General features: G+C 42.3%; 1 protein-coding gene across 1 annotated transcript in view; it reads left to right on the top strand.

The window, feature by feature from the left end:
- Positions 1-20,009, top strand: part of LOC127007971 (lysosomal-trafficking regulator-like) — a 192,289-nt gene that overhangs the window by 25,624 nt on the left and 146,656 nt on the right. The window contains 1 exon segment of the mRNA XM_050879516.1: positions 16,219-16,354. Coding sequence (XP_050735473.1) covers positions 16,219-16,354 — 136 coding nt within the window.

Genomic DNA, 20,009 nt, shown 5'->3' on the forward strand with positions numbered 1-20,009 from the left:
ACTTGTTTTCATTTCTAGTGTGATACCTGGGGGGTTATATTTAAGTTAGATTTGTAGATAATGAATTTGATTATTAATAATATATTAGGTAAATCAAGTCAACAGATCATTAAATATTACAGATCAAACGAGAGTACTGAGAGAAGTAATAAATAAGATTAAGTAAACGTGGGATGATATGATTTATTTATGGTAGCCTAAGGCCGCGGCCACACAAGGAGCGAGAAAACAGGCGAGAGCGAGAAACTTTAATACATAATAACCAATGGAGGTGGCCACACTGGCAGCGAGCAGGTAATGGCGAGAAAGCGAGCTGATAAGCGAGAAAGCGAGGAAAGTTGACGATTAACTTTTCTTGCTTTTCTTGCACGAGACCCCTCGGTCAGGAGTGACATCACAGACATGCTTCTATATTATTTGCCATAACTCAACTCATGCACTAGATAGGACATTTTGGTTAACATGCAACAGTGATTGCAGAACTCGAATATGTTTGTGAAAACTCAATAAAGCAAAAACTAATAAATAGTGACGAGTTTAAGTTAAAGAATCGCTCCGTAATGTTTATAACACATTTTACATATAGCTGCCATTTGCATTGGCAATGAAATGAGTACTAAAATAAACAATTCCATCTTTTAGAGAAAAGCCTCCTGAACACGATGGTGTATATAGATTTTTCATAAAACGCCAAATAATTGAAGCACGGAACTATTTATTAAAAAACATTTCACCTCATCCCTCGTTTGCGCCGAAGCGCCGACCGGGGTGGGTGAGAGGCTATACTGGTCTGCGGGCCTCATTGCCATGACAACCCTCACCTCACCTCGCTTTTCGTGTGGCCACAGAAACTCGCCTTGCCGCTCTCGCTCACTTTCTCGCTCCCTGTGTGGCCGCGGCCTAAGAGTTTTATAAGGACAGGGACAATAAATAAAAGTGAGGTTGGGTGGAGGCCAAACTCAAAAGTTGGTACAGGTAACTCTCGATTTACGCGAGTGTTGCGTTCTTGAAGAGGTCGCGTAATTCAAAAACAATGTAAATCAAACAAGAGGTTGGTTTTTGTCGAAAAATAAATACCGTAATTTTCGGCGTATAGCGCGCATTTTTTCACATAAAAAATGCCTGAAAGTTTAGCCCTGCGCGTTATACGCTGAATGTACAAATTTTTAATGATTTTTTTTCTTTGGGATGTTTTTAAGGGTCTGTTTTTCGTCTTATCCAATAACAACGGCAAACTTACCTTTATTATTGTTTATAATCCTTCATAGTCCGTAGCTGTCCTATAATATGTTACCATAGAATACAGGGCGATCTAATAACTACTATACAAAGACTAAATTGGTGGAAGATCGTCCATGCCTTGCTGTTATCCCGTTTTTCCGTCGGGCGCCATTTGTATGATCTTGATCTTGATGTCACAGGTGGCTTAAGATTGTATGACTAAGGAGCAGTACAAGCTACATAAAAAATCATATTGGAAAAAAATGTCCATGTGTTCATTATTAATTATTAATATTAGTGAGAATAATGGGGTGAATATGATATCAGAAACTGTACATCATGAGTCTTGTACGAGGAGTTATTTCACGCAATCCCAGCCCGGCCGCCATTTGCATTGTTTACAAACCACACAACCACACCCACACAACAAACAGCTGCATGCCGCGTGTCACCAGAACCGAGATATCCACTCGGGCACTCATTCTCAGCCTCTCTCGTGTGAGGAAGAAATGAGGGACACCATGAGGGGCTGGCTAGTATTGGTACCGGTACCGAGCAGTCTGGTACCAGTACCGTACTGTATTGCTGGTACCGTTAGTACCGGTACTGGTACCGGTACCTGCCCACCCCTATTGTTGAGTAGCGTGGCAGCGTAGGTACTGTATTGTTGTTCAAGTGGCGCGCGGGAAGAACTGAGCTCAGCTGTGTGGCCGTGTGAGTCCAGTTGCGTGAGACATCTGGTGGCCACTCCATAAAATATCGCGTATAAGTGAAAAAAACGCCTAAATTAAACATTTATTTGGATTTTGGACCCCGCGTTATTTAAAAACGCGTAAACCAAACTCGCGTAAATCGAGAGTTACCTGTAGCATAACAGATAAATCAGAACATTATTAGATGAGCATAACCTAACTCAAAAATTATAAATACAATCAATCAAAGATTAAATAAATTAGTTATGAGAGAGAGAGAGAGAGAGAGAGAGAGAGAGAGTATACAGTAATCCCTCGTTTATCGTGGGGGTAAGGTTCCAGAACCCCCCGCGATAGGTGAAAATCCGCGAAGTAGCGACCTTATATTTATTTTATTATTTATATAATTTATATATTATATTTTATATATATTATTTATATAAGCACGCATATCTGTGAATCTTGCCTCAGCCCGTGTGAACAAGGTCACCCAACCACTAGTTTCTCGAGAGATTCAAAGTCGGCTACATTTCACGGGAAACTCATCAAAATTCTAGTCAGAAACTCAGTCACCAACATGTCGGTTACTCGTGTGGTCGGTAAGCTGTTGTCACAAGAAGAAGAAGAGCGTATCAGCTGTTCGGTTCAGTAGCTCTCCACATGTTTATTCCAGTACCCAAAGAGTTCCACGAAACTGGATAAGCTTGCAGTAATCATTTTGAGCAAGTTTAGGACTTGAGTCTTGTTCAAGTGCAGTCATTGCCTCATCCTGTCTGGGTCCTCACTGCCAACTTCTCGAGCATTTAATGGTAGCAAGCTGTAACACACTCCATTCGTCTCCGAGCTAACCACTGACGAACCAACAAATGCTACGGTCGCTGAGCCAATCAGCTCCCAGGATACAGAACACAGTGCTCTGGTTGGTCGCCTCCCATCCATCAGCCAATAGTGTGCCATGTACGATCACACGTGGGGAAACTAGCTCAAGCGAAAGCGGCCGTAGCTGCGTATTCCATATGTGCGGGTCTTTGTCTACTCATCTGCTGTACACTACGTATTTTATTTCAATTTAATATTATTTTAATATGTTCTTATTAATACTTTATTTTTTTTTATATTGTTTATAATTTTTTTAGGCTAGAAAATGCTTCTTTTACTGCAAAATAAGTAAAATAATAAATATATTAAAATACCTCTATACTGCAAAATCCCGCGATATAGCGAAAAATCCGCAATACGAAACTAAATATTTACAATTTTAAAATCCGTGATACAGCGAGACCGCGATAAGTGAACCGTGATATGGCAAGGGATTACTGTACCATATTTCGCGGCGTATAACGCGCACCGGCACATAACACGTACCCCAAACTTTAAGACAACAATTTTGGGTAAAAAATGTTCTTAAAATGCTCAGAAATATGTACGAGTTAAAGAGCATTGACGATGTACAGTTTCCCGAAATTTATACATTTTTGGTGTAACCTGTACTGCTTGAATTGACAAGTGTCCTTGAGTAAAACAATGAAAATCTTGAGTAAAACAATGAAAATGGCGGCTGGGCTGGTGTTGTGAGAAATACATCCCCATACATACTGATGATGTACAGCTTCTGATATCATAATAAGCATATTATTCTCACCATCACTTGTAGGTTATGACAGACAATTAGGCAAGACACAATTCATGTGGTTCTGGTGACATGCAGCATGGAGCTGTTTGTTGTGTGGGTGTGGTTGTGTGGTTTTCAAACAAAGCAAATGGCAGCCAGGCTGGTGTTGCGAGAAATAACTCCTCGTACAAGACTCACGATGTACAATTTCTGATACAGGTAACTCTCGATTTACGCGTGTTTGGTTTACGCGTTTTTGAAATCACGCGGGGCCCAAAATCCACATAAATGTTTAATTTACAAGTTTTTTCACTTATACGCGATATTTTATGGAGTGGCCACCAGATGTTTCACGCAACTGGACTCACACGGCGCCACGGCCACACAGCTGAGCTCAGTTCTTCCCGCGCACCACTTGAACAACAATACAGTACCCACGCTGCCACGCTACTCAACAATAGGGGTGGGCAGGTACCGGTACCATTACCGGTACTAACGGTACCAGCTATATGGTACGGAATCGGTACCAGACTGCTCGGTACCGGTACCAATACTAGCCAGTCGCTCATGGTGTCCCTCATTTCTTCCTCACACGAGTGAGGCTGAGACTGAGTGCCTGGGTGGATATCTCGGTGATATGGATATTCTCTCTCTCTCTCTCTCTCTCCACTAAATGAAATGAATATTTATTTTTCAATAGAAACCTACCTCTTGTTTGATTTACATTGTTTTTGATTTACGGGACCTCTTCAAGGACACAATACTCGCGTAAATCGAGTTACCTGTATCATACTTACCCCATTATTCTCACTGATATTAATAATTAATAATGAACACATGGATCTTTTTTTCCAATTTGATTTTTTATGTAGCTTGTACTGTTCCTTAGTCATACAATCTTAAGCCACCTGTGACATCAAGATCATACAAATGGCGCCTGACGGAAAAACGGGATAACAGCAAGGCATGGGCAATCCTCCACTGATTTAATATTTGTATAGTAGTTATTTGATCGCCCTGTATTCTATGGTAACATATTATAAGACAGCCATGAACTATGAAGGCTTATAAACAATAATAAAGGTAAGTTTGCAGTTGTTATTGGATAAGACGAAAAACAGACCCTTAAAAACATCCCAAAGAAGAAAAAAATCATTAAAAATTTGTACATTCGGCGTTTAATGCGCAGGGCTAAACTTTCATGTATTTTTTATGTGAAAAAGGTGCGCGCTATACGCCGCGAGATACGGTACACAATCGTCCTTCAAATAGTATGGGGGTTAGGGACCCAGGACCCCCGTACTATTCGAAAATCCGTATAAAATTAGTGCCCCCCTTAGAAACACTTACGGAATCTGTGTCCCCCTTGGCTCAGCTGTTACCCGCCGGCCCAAGTTTCCAGTTATGCATTTCCACACTAGGGGTGTCGAGGGGGGCAAAGCCCCTTGTTAGAGGTCAAGTTATTTAAAGTTCGGTTGGAGTAGTTTAAATATGCGTCCGTTGACTATATAATATGGAGGCGTAATGTCATATTTTGGAGGCGCGAAGTCAACCTCCACAATTACCATTTCGTATCTTGTTTCAAGTATGATTTAGAGAGCAATAGAAACTGGTAGAGAGTAAGAGAGAGTGTAAGTGAATGACAAGGCTCACTCGCTGACACTGTGGAAGGGAGCGCTATCAGGATGGCTCCGTTGCCCAGCGTGGTAACACTACAGTAGAAAATGCTGAACTGGTAACTATGGCAGGCGAACAGAAGCTCAGCCAGGCAGGACCCGGATTCACGTGGTATTCTCTCCCTACCGCAACTTAACTCTTACCAAAACATAACTTCTAAATCTGAATTCTTCTGCAAGGTGAATACATTTCTTGAACGCTTTGGGGTGATTTCAGCAGGTGTTTTGGCTTGTCTCTTGGGTCCTATGGTCATGTTATGTGGTAATGGAGAAGCGTAGCTGAGGTTGTGCACACACACGGACTTAAGGAAAGCGCATACTTTTCAATCTGTCAAAACAGTGTTCCTGATGTTGTGCAAACACATGGACTGAGGAGATGCACATGGATGGCAGTCTGGTAGAACAGTGTTGCCCTTCACGCCATGGCTACTTGGTGCGACGAGAGGGAATTTTAAAAATCCTAAATAAAATCAATGACAATCCATATAAAACCAAAATCGTACTATTGGAAACCATATATATATATATATATATATATATATATATATATATATATATATATATATATATATATATATATATATATATATATATATGTATATATATATATATATATATATATATATATATATATATATATATACTTCAATTAGTATGGTTTCCAATTTTGGTTTTATATGGATTGTCATTGATTTTATTTAGGATTTATATATCAAAATTATATATATATATATATATATATATATATATATATATATATATATATATATATATATATATATATAAATATATATATATACAGTCCCTCAAATAGTACGGGGGTTAGGGACCCAGGACCCTTGTACTATTCGAAAATCCATATAAAATTAATGCATCCCCTAGAAACACACCTGGGCTGCGTTTGAGAGAGGGAATCAGGACTCTCGGAACATCCCGAGTGATCTCAAACGTGTGACGCGGCAGCACGAGTTACAACTCAGCACATCCGCTCCACTCCCGGCTTTGAGAGGTGTGGGCTGCGTTTGAGAGAGCGAGTCGGGAGCTCTCGGGAGGCCAGACCTCCCGGAACCCTCTATCAAACGCTTTTGTGCGCCTCTCAGTTAAAGTAAACTTAGCCTCGTCCTTGCTATGGTAACGGCGTCTCCCACGCAGCAAAATAGTGTGAGCTGATCTTGCTGACGATGGTTAAACATGCATCACAAGCTGTCCTGACCGACGAGCTCCTTGCAACAGAGGATGAAAAGGAAGCTGCAGTGGTTATGGTGGCACAGAAAGGTGAAATGCAATGGAAGCACTTATATGTGTTTGTTTGGGCCGCCATATTTGCTGATGACGTCATCACAGCACGGAGGCGCTCCACCTCTCAAAGCTGGGAGCAAGTGGACGTGCCGAGTTGGCAACTTGTGTTGCGGCGTCAAGCGTTTGAGAGCACTCGGGACATTCCGAGAGTCTCGATTCCCTCTCTCAAACGCAGCTGTGGCACGTGGAGTGCCTTCGTGCTGTGATGACGTCATCGGCAAATATGGCAGCCACAATCAAACACATATATAAGTGTTTCCATTGCATTTCACCTCTCTCTGCCACCATAACCACTACAGCTTCCTTTTCATCTGCTGTTGTAAGGAGTTCGTCAGCCAGGACAGCTAGTGATGCATGTTAAACATTGCCGGGAAGATCAGCGTACGCCATTTTGTTATGAAGTAGACGTGCTACCATAACAACAACGACGAGGCTTAGTAAAAGGACGGCCTTTATCTCCACTCTTGCAGCACTTTTGGAGCACTGGCAGTTACTGCAGCAAGAATTTCTTTTACACTATGATAGATACAGCGAACACTGCTCTCATTCATGTGGTATATATATATATATATATATATATATATATATATATATATATATATATATATATATATATATATATATATATATATATATATATATATATATATATATATACACGTAACGTAACTCATCCCAAAACGTAACCTCCTAAATCTGAATTCTTCTGCAAGGTGAACACCTTTCTTGAATGCTTTGGCGTGCTTTCACCAGGTGTTTTGGTAGAACAGTGTTGCCACTCACGCCATGGCTACTTAGTGCATTTAGCGGAAATTTAAAATCCTAAAAAATTCTTCCATGACAATCCGTATAAACCGAAACCGCATTACTATTTGAGGACGACTGTGTGTGTGTGTATATATATATATATATATATAGATATAGATATATATATATTTATATATATATATATATATATATATATATATATATATATATATACAGTAAAACCCCGATTATCCGAAATGGAAGGGGGGAAGCCTCTTTCGGATAAGCCGATTTTTCGGATAATCCGGATTTATGGCCGCCATTTTGATCGCCGCCAGTTTGATCATCGGCATTGTGTCTTGCTTTCTCGTTTGGATGAATATCACTTTGATCTTGCACCTTGGTTCTTATTTTCTCATTAGAACACATGTAGCTAGTATGGACGGACCATTAGCCAGGATGGATGAGGATGCTGTCGCTGCTGCTTTTTATCTAAAAGTGTGAAGTGAAGTGTGAAGTGTGTGACGCGACTGCCGCCGACTGACGATGTAAACAATGAAACCAAACAAACACACGCTACGCTAAACAAAGTAGTACGCTTAAAACATGTGATGTAAATGTTTTATTGTATGTTTGTCTGTGTGTCTCCTTGTCTGGACCAGTGTATGTTGATACTTGTGAGCGTTGCAGATCTGAATTGTGAATGTTGCAGAGTGCGATTGTGAATGGTTGTGCAAGCTTGCAAGTGTGACCTTGATGCATCGTGCAGGTGGAGACACAGTATGATGACTCATATTATCGCTAACCTTCGTATGTTGGAAGGGAATGTGGCATGGAGTGGAGAGGGAGTCGTGTTTGTGTCGTTGTCTTGAGAGTGCGGTGTGAGAGTAGTCGCAGTAGTTTGTTCGTTTCGCGCACCTACGTCCTTGCTGGGGGCTAAAGGTGCGGACGGTGTTGTTGAGAGTTTGTTTAATGTTTTTGTCTAATACATTGATCTATTCGTACAAGCTATTTCGCAATACGTATTAGAAAGCATATTCATTTTAACTGTTCTTATCAATTTTAAATGTGTTAATATAGTACATATGTAGTTACTTTTATTTATTTTGATGTTTTATAATGTTTTAGTATAGAAAAAATTAAATTTTAATTGCATTATCCAGATCAATTTCGGATAATCCGTTTTTCAGATAATCCGCTGGATAATCGGGGTTTTACTGTATATATATATATATATATATATATATATATATATATATATATATATATATATATATATATATATATATATATATATATATATATATATATATATATATATATATATATATATATATATATATATATATATATATATATATATATATATATATAGTTTATATATATATATATATATATATATATATATATATATATATATATATATTTTTATATATATATATATATATATATATATATATATATATATATATATATATATATATATATATATATATATATATATATATATATATATATATACACAGTAGAACCCCACTTAGCGTGAGATCAATTAGCGCGAACCGCAATTAGCGCGAGCCACCCGCTACCAAGACAAAATTAATTAGCGAAAAACTCAGTTAGCGCGAGCAGCCACCACGACTGAATTTTGAAAGTTGCGCCAGGTCGCCATGATGTGCGGTGGTCTGGGTGGCCAGCCGCCTGCCTCACACCACAACACAGCCCCCCGCCACCACTTCCCACATAGTCCCAGTCTCTCATGCTCTCTAACATCGTCCTGCACCCCCTGGCCCCCCTCGAAGGCTGCCCGCCTCACCTGCCGCCTCCTGCTGGGGGTGGTGCACAGCTTGCCGCCCGTGTGGCGCCGCAGCAGCCACTGCCGCACTCCATGTCCTGGCCCCGCTGCCGCCTCCACCGCCATCCTCTGGGCGTTGCCACGGGCGTGAGCTTCACCGCGTCGGCCCCTCGGGGCGTCACTATTACCTGCCGCGGCGGGACAGATGAGGCAAGGCGTCACTATTGATTTTGTGGCCACCGTCACCGTAACATGCTCAGTAATAACGAGTATGATGTCGGCCTGGCCGGGCACGACGCCCACACACGCCCACACCCTGCCCGCCGAACATTTGCTAGGGCCGAACTCTTGTCACACCCACTTGCTGCCGCCGCTAACGCCGCCGACACCTTGGGCTGCAAGAGTCACCACCACGGCTCGATAACTGATGACTGCGTATTTTGAGTAATTATCAAATCCAAAAGTCAGACCCATGTGTGCACCAAATATTTTTTTTTCACATTGGTTACTTTATTCAATTAGCGCAAATTCAGTTAGCGCGCCCGCGTTCATCCACCTAATTCTCGCGCTAAATGGGGCTCTACTGTACATATATATATATATATATATATATATATATATATATATATATATATATATATATATATATATATATATATATATATATATATATATATATATATATAGTAAACCCTCTGGTATCCGGGTTAATAGAGCCACGGGGACACCCGGATATGGGAAAAACCCGGATATGGTGTAGGTTAAGTCTACAGGCCAGAAAACCCAACTTTCGATCCTGCCATAATGGCAATGACAGAGTACTGCATAGGTGCTTCTGTCCATACTCATACTATGGTACGCCCCATGGCTTTGTAGCAGTCAGTCTGCACCAGGGAGTGAAATGCGTGCGATTGACATGCCCCGGGCGCTGAGAAAAGGGTTAGAGCAGTATCGTCACGGTTAGCACTCGCGGCAATCTCTCCCTGGCTTATCGCAGTCCTGCTGCACCTTGGGGGGATCTGTTACTTGGGATTCAGCAATTAGGCACGACAGCCTCAGCCGCCAACCCATTGCTGGGGTGCCTAGCCCCGTGTTCACAGGCAGCAGCTAATGTTCCCCTGCCTGGCCAATCACAGCAGCAGGGCCTGGACCCAACCCAGAAAAGCCCAGGTATTTGTGGCAGCTTAACCGCCCAAGTCTGCACCATCGTGTTTACCACGTAGGCTTTCTAGCAGACCCAACACTGCCACAAGAAACTTTTTACGGGTCCAGTTTTACAAAACTGGAAGGCCGACACTCTGTGCTGTTCTTAGGAGCACACCCGTGGCTTTATTGCTGCGTATCTGTGTTAGCAACCTTGTGGCTATGAGCACCGCGGGCCTTACCACCCGGGTCAACCAGAAGGCATACCAGCAATACCCGAAGTGGTCCAGGCCGGCAACGGGCATCAAGTGCTCAAAGCAGGCTTCTCTACGGACACCCGGGCAGGCACCCCAGGGCGCTACCCTTTTAAGCCTGGCAATGAGCTTGCACGGTGATCTGTGGCTGTTTAGTTACACTGTGTTGCCCTTGCGAGCCAGGGGGGGCAGGTACCCCCTGCACAGTGCATCCAGTGGGACCACGGGGGAGGCCAGCCACAAAAAGTAACTACGATTTACGGCCAGCCCATACCACCAGATCGGGCTGGCCCACGGGACTCCCAAACTCCTGCGGGCTTCTTTACTCGCCTTACCGTACGGCCAGCCAGTACCACCAGATCGGGCTGGCCCACGGGACTCCCAAACTCCTGCGGGCTTCTTTACTCGCCTTACCGTAAGCATGGTAAAATCCTTCTTTCACATGTCGGACCGAGGGTGGTACTTATCCACATTTCTTATTCTGCTTTCACTCCCGCAGGAGTGCTAGCGGACCCACATGCCTTCTCCACAGGGATGAAGCCCTACTCACCTAGTCCAGTCTGGATTTAGGCAGTCATCAAGGCTTAAGCTAGGGTTCACACTGTGTTTCATTTAAACAGTCCTTTAATTGACACTCCCGCCATTTAAACCTGCACTGCCTTGACTCTCAGCTAGAACGTTTACGTGCCAGTTGTACTGTGAAGAACACAGCTTTCCTGCGAATCTTCGCAAGCTGGGGTGTGCCTTACAGGTGCGATACGCCGCTCGAGCAGAGCTTGGAGGCATCGCGCGGGCAATTTGAATGACTTTTGGTGGCGCGCGACAATTTTTTTTACATTTTTGGAAAAAATCAAATATTTTTTAAAACTCCCGGATGCGGACAAGGTCAGATACGGTGCACCCGGATAACTGAGGGTTTACTGTATGTATATATATATATATATATATATATATATATATATATATATAGATATATATATATATATATATATATATATATATATATATATATATATATATATATATATATATATATATATATATATATATAGTAGAGCCCCACTTAGCACAAAATCAATTAGCGCGAACCGCAATTAGCGCCAGCCACCATCTACCAAGAAAAAAATTAATTAGCGCGAAAGCCTCAGTTAGCGCAAGCAGCCACCACGACTGAATTTTGAAAATTGCGCCAAGCCGCCATGATGCGCGGCACAAGCCGCCATGATGCGCGGCACAAGCCGCCATGATGCGCAGCACAAGCCGCCATGATGCGCAGCACAAGCCGCCATGATGCGCAGCACAAGCCGCCATGATGCGCAGCACAAGCCGCCATGATGCGCAGCACAAGCCGCCATGATGCGCAGCACAAGCCGCCATGATGCGCGGCACAAGCCGCCATGATGCGCAGCACAAGCCGCCATGATGCGCAGCACAAGCCGCCATGATGCGCAGCACAAGCCGCCATGATGCGCAGCACAAGCCGCCATGATGCGCGGCACAAGCCGCCATGATGCGCAGCACAAGCCGCCATGATGTACGGCACAAGCCGCCATGATGCGCGGCACAAGCCGCCATGATGCACGGCACAAGCCGCCATGATGCGCGGCACAAGCCGCCATGATGCGCAGCACAAGCTGCCATGATGCACGGCACAAGCCGCCATGATGCACAGCACAAGCCGCCATGATGCACAGCACAAGCCGCCATGATGCACGGCACAAGCCGCCATGATGCACGGCACAAGCCGCCATGATGACAAAGTTCCACATACAAGACTGCTATGGAAAGTAGAAAATAAAAGAGGATTGAAAGGGAAAATGAAGAACTGGATGGAAAGCTACCTAAGGGGAAGAGAGATGAGAACAGTGGTTAAGGACATAAAATAGGAATGGAGAACTGTAGAGAGTGGAGTGCCTCAGGGATCAGTATTGGCACCAATACTTTTCCTAGCATATATTAATGACATGCCAGAGGGAGTAAATAGTTATATGAGCCTGTTCACAGATGATGCAAAGCTGCTAAGACATATAAGAAACAGTTAAGACTGCGAAATTCTGCAAGAAAAGCTAAACAAGATTTGGAAGTGGAGTTTGGAATGGGAGATGAAATTCAATGTGAAGAAATGTCATGTTATGGAAATGGGAAAAAGTGAAGGAAGACCAAAATGGACACATAAAATGGGAGATGGTGAAACACTAAAGAAAGTACACGAAGAGAGAGATCTGGGAGTAATAATGCAAGATAATAAACAGCCAGAGAGTCATGTTAATCGGATATTCAGTGATACGTATAACATGGTGAGAAATATAGGAATAGCATTCCACTACATGGATAAGGATATGATGAAAAAATTAATTACCACTATGATCAGACCAAAGTTTGAATATGCAGAGGCAGTGTGGTCTCCCCATAAGAAGAAACACATAAAGAAACTAGAAAGGATGCAAAGGATGGCAACAAAAATGGTTCCAGAGCTGGAGGGATTGACAGACGAGGAAAGACTAAAGGAAATGGACTTACCAACACTAGAACAAAGAAGAGAAAGGGGAGACCTAATACCAATCTACAAATTATTGAGCAAAATGGAAGAAGTAGACAACGAGGAGTTACTACTAAAAGAAGGAATTACCACCAGGAACACAAGAGGACAGAGTAAAAAATTGAGGAAGGGAAGATGCTTGAGACATAAAGAAATATAGCTTCCCGCAAAGAAGTATAGATGTTTTGAACAGACTAAGTGAGGATGTAGTATCAGTGAGGAGTGTGCAAAGCCTTAAGGAAAAATTGGATAAATGTAGATACGGAGACGGGACCACACGAGCGTAAAGCCCAGGCCCTGTAAAACTACAACTAGGTACAACTAGGTAAGTACACACATCATGAATTATCATAGCCAACTATGTTAAGTATATAATATTCATATGCAGTAATACCTTAGAAAATAGTTACTAATAAGTAAAAGGACTCTGGAATTTTTTTGTGAGGAATATTGATATGTATTAATAATACCTTAGAAAATATTTACTAATAAGTTAGAGGAATCTGGGAAGCAATTTTGTGAAGTACTGTAGGGCCAAACCACCACTTTCAGGCAACCTAAACCCAACCCTTCAACTTGAGCAAGAGCATTTAAAACAAAAGGCAATTTTTTTCAGACCTGTTTTGAGAAAAAAAGTGCACTTCAAATGTCGTCAAATACAGTATTCCATGCACTGAATAAGAAAAAAGGAGAAATACCTCAACCTGAAGTGATATTTATTACCTGAAACTGTTGGAGGGTGTGAATTTCTTCTGGTCTATCTATGAGTTCAGCTGCCAAGTCCACACTTGTTCAGTGTAGGTGGTTAGCAGGTAGTCATATGTCATGGCAGAGCAGAATACAGCACTGAGCTACAGCAGCTAATTTTCATAATATCACACAAGATTTGAACCTACATCGGTAATATTTTCCTTTCTATTCTCTCGTTCTCTCTCACCCTGAAGATGTGGATGACAAACCACAGAAAACACTTCAAGCCTGTTCATTTAGTGGTAAGCTATTTTTTTCTCTCTCTCTCTCTCTCTCTCTCTCTCTCTCTCTCTCTCTCTCTCTCTCTCTCTCTCTCTCTCTCTCTCTCTCTCTCTCTCTCTCTCTCTCTCTCTCTCTGTAAAAAAGAGTAGACAGGCACCCACTGCCTGTTTTCATCAGTAGTCGAGTTGCCTGATCCTTGATAATGCATCAAAAAATGCTCTGTGTGTGTGTGTGTGTGTGAGAGAGAGAGAGAGAGAGAGAGAGAGAGAGAGAGAGAGAGAGAGAGAGAGTTTACCATAAAATAAACACGCTTGAGGCGTTTACTACGGTGGAGCGAAATAGGAACTCAAGGGCAATATACAGAGTTCCTAGGTACAGTCAGAACAGAATACGGGATCACTCAGCAACAACTAAAACAAAATGTAATTATATCGCCAACATAGGCGTCGTCGTATATGCCACTGGCGCTTCATGACTCTGACGTCGGCGTCACTGTATATTGCACTGGCGCTTCATGATGCTGATGTTGGCGTCACCGTATGGAAAGGGTTAAGTTCTTTCTCGTCTCTTGTTGTTGTTGCTTGTTGGGCTCTTTGTTCAGTTCAGCTGCGACGTTGTCACAGTGTAGTTGCGTTCATTGTTATCGCCTTGTTTGTCGTTATCGACGTCATGGAAGATGACCCAAGTGAGGACGTTTTTAACACTTTCGCGCACACCCTCCCATCTGATTTTCTCATCCAAAATGCACACCTAACTGGGTATTGGAAGGCCTGATTTTGGTACCTTTAGCGCGCGGTATAAATTTTTTCAAAACTTGCTTATCGAATCTTTAGCTCGGTTCATTTTTATGAAACTACTTACATTCCACTCTAAATTGTAAGTTCTTTCATATGGAAGGAAAAAAATGATAATGTTTGTTTTATATTTTACCGAAAAATCATGAGTTGAAGTGACGTGAACCAATTTCTCAAATAAAAAAACTCACATTTTCACCTAGGAGTAAAAATATAACAAATTCAGTTCTATAACAAAAGAAGCGGACATTTATGAGTTAATTAGAGCAACAAACGGAATTTTGATACACCAATTATAACAGTCTTAAATTTGAAAAAAGCAAAAAAACTAGATTTTTAAAAAAATGTTCACTTTTTCTACTTATCTCCATAACTGTTTTATTTTATATATTTTTTTATGGTTTCATCTTAAAGAACAGATCATTATCTATACAATGGTAGTTTCAGATTTCTTATATGATGTATAGTTGATGAGTTAGGCTTGAAAGAATATTTATTAATACATTAGTAGGTCACGGAAACAACAAAAACATATGTTCCTCTCAAACGCGTGATGCTGCAGCACGAGTTGCCAACTAAGACCACCCACTGCAGCCCGGTTTGGAGAGGTGGAGCGCCTCCATGCTGTGATGACGTCATTAGCAAATATGGCGGCCCAAACAAACACATATAAGTGCTTCCATTGCATTTCACCTCTCTGTGCCACCATAACCACTGCAGCTTCCTTTTCATTCTCTGTTGCAAGGAGCTCGTCGGCCAGAACAGCTAGTGATGCATGTTTAAACATCATCACGAAGATCAGCGGACGCCATTTTGCTGCCAGAACAGCTAGAGAGAGAGCAGCGGACGCCATATTGCTGCCAGTGAGATGCCGTTACCATAGCAACGACGAGGTTCAACTGAGAGGCGCACAAAAGCGTTTGATAGAGGGGTCCGGGTGGTCTGGGCGCCCGGGGCGACCCGAGTCGCTCTCTCAAACACACCCCAGAATTAGCGTGGATGCGCGTGATGTCATCGATTAAACGCGCGTTAAATCGAAAATATCATGTTAGTTAATCGTATCTCTTTAACTATAAACTTCTGTTAAATAAAAAATGTGTTGTTTAAACTTGTGTTAATCAAGAGGTGACTGTAATGCAATTTCATGCCACTAGGTCTGTTTTTAAGGGTTTTAGAGCCAAAATACTAAACTGAAGCTAAATCCTTATGAAAAAGTTAGCGTTTACCATTAGCTTCCACCAATTTCTTTATCAGTTTAGCGTCAGCGAAGCTAACTTTTTAGTTAGTGGGTTACCAGTTAGCAAAGCTAACTTTTCGGTTAGTGGTGCCCATCACTACATATAGCTGAGAAAAATCATGACTGGAAATATATATAACTGAATATTAAGGGAATGCACTAGTTGCTATATTCTCCAACCCCATCCTGCCACATTCTACTACCACTCACTTTTTTCTTTCTCTTAACATCCCCCAGTGGAAAAGACAAGTGTGACAGGATCTAGCAGCCTTCATAACATGAAACTAGCTTCTCCTGGCACGCCTAGGGAAGAGAGTGACTCTGGGGTTGGCTCAGTACTGGCTAACTACACCACTATACCCTTCACCAAGAGGTCAGTCTGGCAATTCTTGTCTTTTTTTGTGTGTATTTACCTATTTGTAGTATACAGGGCCTGAGCTCAAGCTCAGTCAGTCCTGTTCTCCAGTCTATATTTGTCCAGCTTTTCCTTCATTACATGGACACTGCCTTCTTCAACAATGTCATTGCTTAGTCCATTCCATGTATCCACACTCCTGTATGGAAAACTGTACTTTTTTATGTCTTTCAAACAAGTCCCCTTTCTCAGTTTCTTACTGTGTCCTCTTAGTTGTCTCCTCCCTTCTATCTTGATTAAATCATTTCTATCCAACACTTCCATTCCACTTGTATTCCTGTACAATGCTGTCAGGTCTCCTCTTTCTCTTCTTTCTTTGAGTGTTGGTAGGCCCAGTTCCTCCAATCTAGCTGCATATGACAGACCTGATAGTTCTGGTACTACCATCTTAGTTGCAATCCTTTGAATCCTTTTGAGTTTCCTTATATCCTTATTCCTGTGTGGTGACCAAACAACTGCAGCATACCCTAACCTTGGTCTAATCAGTGTTGTTTTTATTTTCATCATGTCCCCATATGAGTAGTGAAATGCCACTCTAATATTTTGCAGCAAACTATATGTTTCTCCATATATTTTATTTATGTGCTTTTCAGGTATCAGTGTATTTTGTATTATGATTTCCAAGTCTTTTTCTTCCTTCACTGTGTCAATGATTATCCCTCCCATCTTATAAACTCCACATGGATTATTTTTACTTTTTCCAGTTTCATTGTGTGACATTTCTTTTCGTTAAACACCATTTCCTGTTTTTTACTCCCTTTATGTTTTCATTTAAATCATCCTGCAGTTTATTACAATCATCATCATCTGTTGTTTTTCTAAGCAGTTTGGCATCATCTGCAAACATACTCATATAACTCTACTTTTCTAGCATATCATTTATATACAGTACCCTCTTGAGTTTTGAGCTCACTTTGTTCTGAAGGTATAGCACTAAACTCACGGATCGTGAAATTCAAGGTATTGAAAACACTGAAAAAGTGCTTATTTGTTCCGACCCGTGGAGATTTTTTTTCACATGTGGCCTATGGTGCCGGTAGACTATCCATCTGGGCCTGATGGTCGGCCCCCCGAGCCCGTCATGGTGCAGGCAACTGTTTATAGTGGGTCATGCTGCCTCCCGGAGCTCACTTTTTTTCATCCTTTACTCCCTTGTTATCTCAAAATATGTACCTTGGAAAAAGGAAAAAAACAAGAAGAGAGAACAGGTCGTTTTAAAGCCACAGATGAAGCCTTACAATTAGCTGAGCTCTGAAAACATGCTTGTGATTCGCTGGGAGTCCGATGACTTCATCACCAGCGCTCACCCAATCAGCGGCCTCACTACCTTAAGGCGGTGTCACACTGGCCGTTTTCCTCTAACCATTGTGGCTACTGGCAACGCCCGTACGCCCATCCGGGAGCGAGTTGTTGGTTGTCTGTAAGCTGGTGTCACACTGGGCCTTTTTCTTCCCACCGCGTTGGTGGCAGCTTGGGCAACTGGCAACTTTCCCGGGTGTGCATCACATACATTAGGAGAAATTAAAAGGGTGTGGGGGGGAGATGGGCAGAAGGGAGAGTCAGGTCATGTCATGACACACACACACACACACACACACACACACACACACACACACACAAAAAGGGAAATGAGAAGGGAAGGGGGAGGGAGAGGCAGAAGGGAGAGTCAGGTCATGTCTTGACCTGAGTCAGGTCATATCCTGACCAAAGCCCTGATCTGACTCTTTTCTGCCCCTCCCTCCCCACACCATTCTCATTCCCTTTCTGTGTGTGTGTGTGTGTGTGTGTATTTACCTAGTTGTGAAATACAGGAAAAGAGCCATACTAGGCTCGTGCTGTCCTGTCTCCATAACGCTTATTATCCAGTTTTGCTTTAAATTCATGAATCGTTTTTGCCCACACAGTCTCCTCGTCAAGTCCGTTCCATGTTGTTATGCTTCTGTTTGGAAAACTATATTTCTTGATGTCTCTCCTACAGTCACTCTTCTTCAATTTCTTACCATTGCCTCTTGTCACACTTCTGTCACGTACCACTAGGTCTTCCCTGTCCAATTTCTCCAATCCCTCTTGTACCCTGTACAATGCTATTAGGTCCCCTCTCTCTCTTCTGCTCTCCAGTGTTGTTAGTCCCAATTTCTCCAGTCTTTCTTCACAAGTACGTTCTCTCAGAGTTTCCGGTAATTTAGTCGCTGCTCTTTGTATTCTTTCCAACTTTCTAATTTCTTTCTTCAATCTAGGTGACCACACTAATGCTACATATTCCAGTCTTGGATGTATCATCAATGTTATTAGTTTCTTCACCATTTCTTCATCTAAATATGTAAATGCTGCTTTTATGTTTCTAAGAAGATTGTATGTTTCCCCACTTATCTGGTCTATATGTTTTCCAAAGGATAACTTGTCTGTTATTTTCACTCCCAGATCTTTTTCTTCAGTATTTTTCATGATTCTTTCATTACTCAGAGAGTAGTGTGTGTGTGTGTGTGTGTGTGTGTGACAAGTCAGGACATAAACTGACCTGAGTCAGGTCATGTTTTGACCAAACCCCTGATCTGACTGTCCTTTCTGCCCCATCCTCCCCCCATCCTTCTCATTTCACCTTCTGTGTGCGTGTGACAGGTATGGAAATGACCTGACCTGAGTCAGGTCATGTCCTGACGAAAGCTCTGACCTGACTCTCCTTTCTGACCCTCCCTCCCCACACCCTTCTCTTTTCTCCTTGTTTTCATCCTCTCTATCTCACCTTTCACGAGAGGGGCTCATAACCAGAGTGAAGCTACACACCTCCTCTCGAGTCGTAGGCTCACGTGGTATTAACCCGTGTGGGTTGGGTGATGGGATTTCCTGCTCGGGCGGAAAGGGCGGGTGGCGGGAGTTCCCGCCATCCGACGCGCTCGACTTGGCCAAAAATACCACCTCTTCCCAACATCATATCTCTGCCGTGCTGCAACCTAGACACTTCAAATTTATTTAATCTTGGAGAGGAAGGATTGGCGATGAAAAAACAGTATAAATTATTATGTTTTCTTTGTAAATTGCCACACGGGGCATTGATGAAAGACACCTATTTTTCAAAATCTATCAACACCGCCCGCGCACTGTGAGGACGACAATAGTCCTCTAACCCGACTCTTATGGGTTAAAAGGCTGCGCCGAGTTGAACCAAACACGACAGGGAGGAGGCAGCGGGAAGTTCAAACGCGGTTAACGTGTTAATAAGTCTCTCTCTCTCTCTCTCTCTCTCTCTCTCTCTCTCTCTCTCTCTCTCTCTCTCTCTCTCTCTCTCTCTCTCTCTCTCTCCCCCCATAGCCACAATGTTTGGAGGAAAATGTCCAGTGCGATATTACCTCTTAAGGTAGCATGCGTGACGCCGGTGGTAAGTAGGTGTGACCCGTACTTGTCAAAACAGCGCAAAACTCAGTGTGATAATGCATGAAACTCGGGATGGTAAGGGATTTAGAACTAACTGCAAAATTCAAGGATCATGAAACTCGGATAACGCGAAACTCGAGAGGGTACTGTATATTAACCCGTTAGCAGCGGGGATCATGTTTCTTAATGGTCCCTCCAGGCGAGAAAAATGAGAAAAAATCACCCCTCACACAAACCATTT

The sequence above is a fragment of the Eriocheir sinensis genome, chromosome 36, assembly GCF_024679095.1.
Source record: "Eriocheir sinensis breed Jianghai 21 chromosome 36, ASM2467909v1, whole genome shotgun sequence".
Classification (NCBI taxonomy): domain Eukaryota; kingdom Metazoa; phylum Arthropoda; class Malacostraca; order Decapoda; family Varunidae; genus Eriocheir; species Eriocheir sinensis.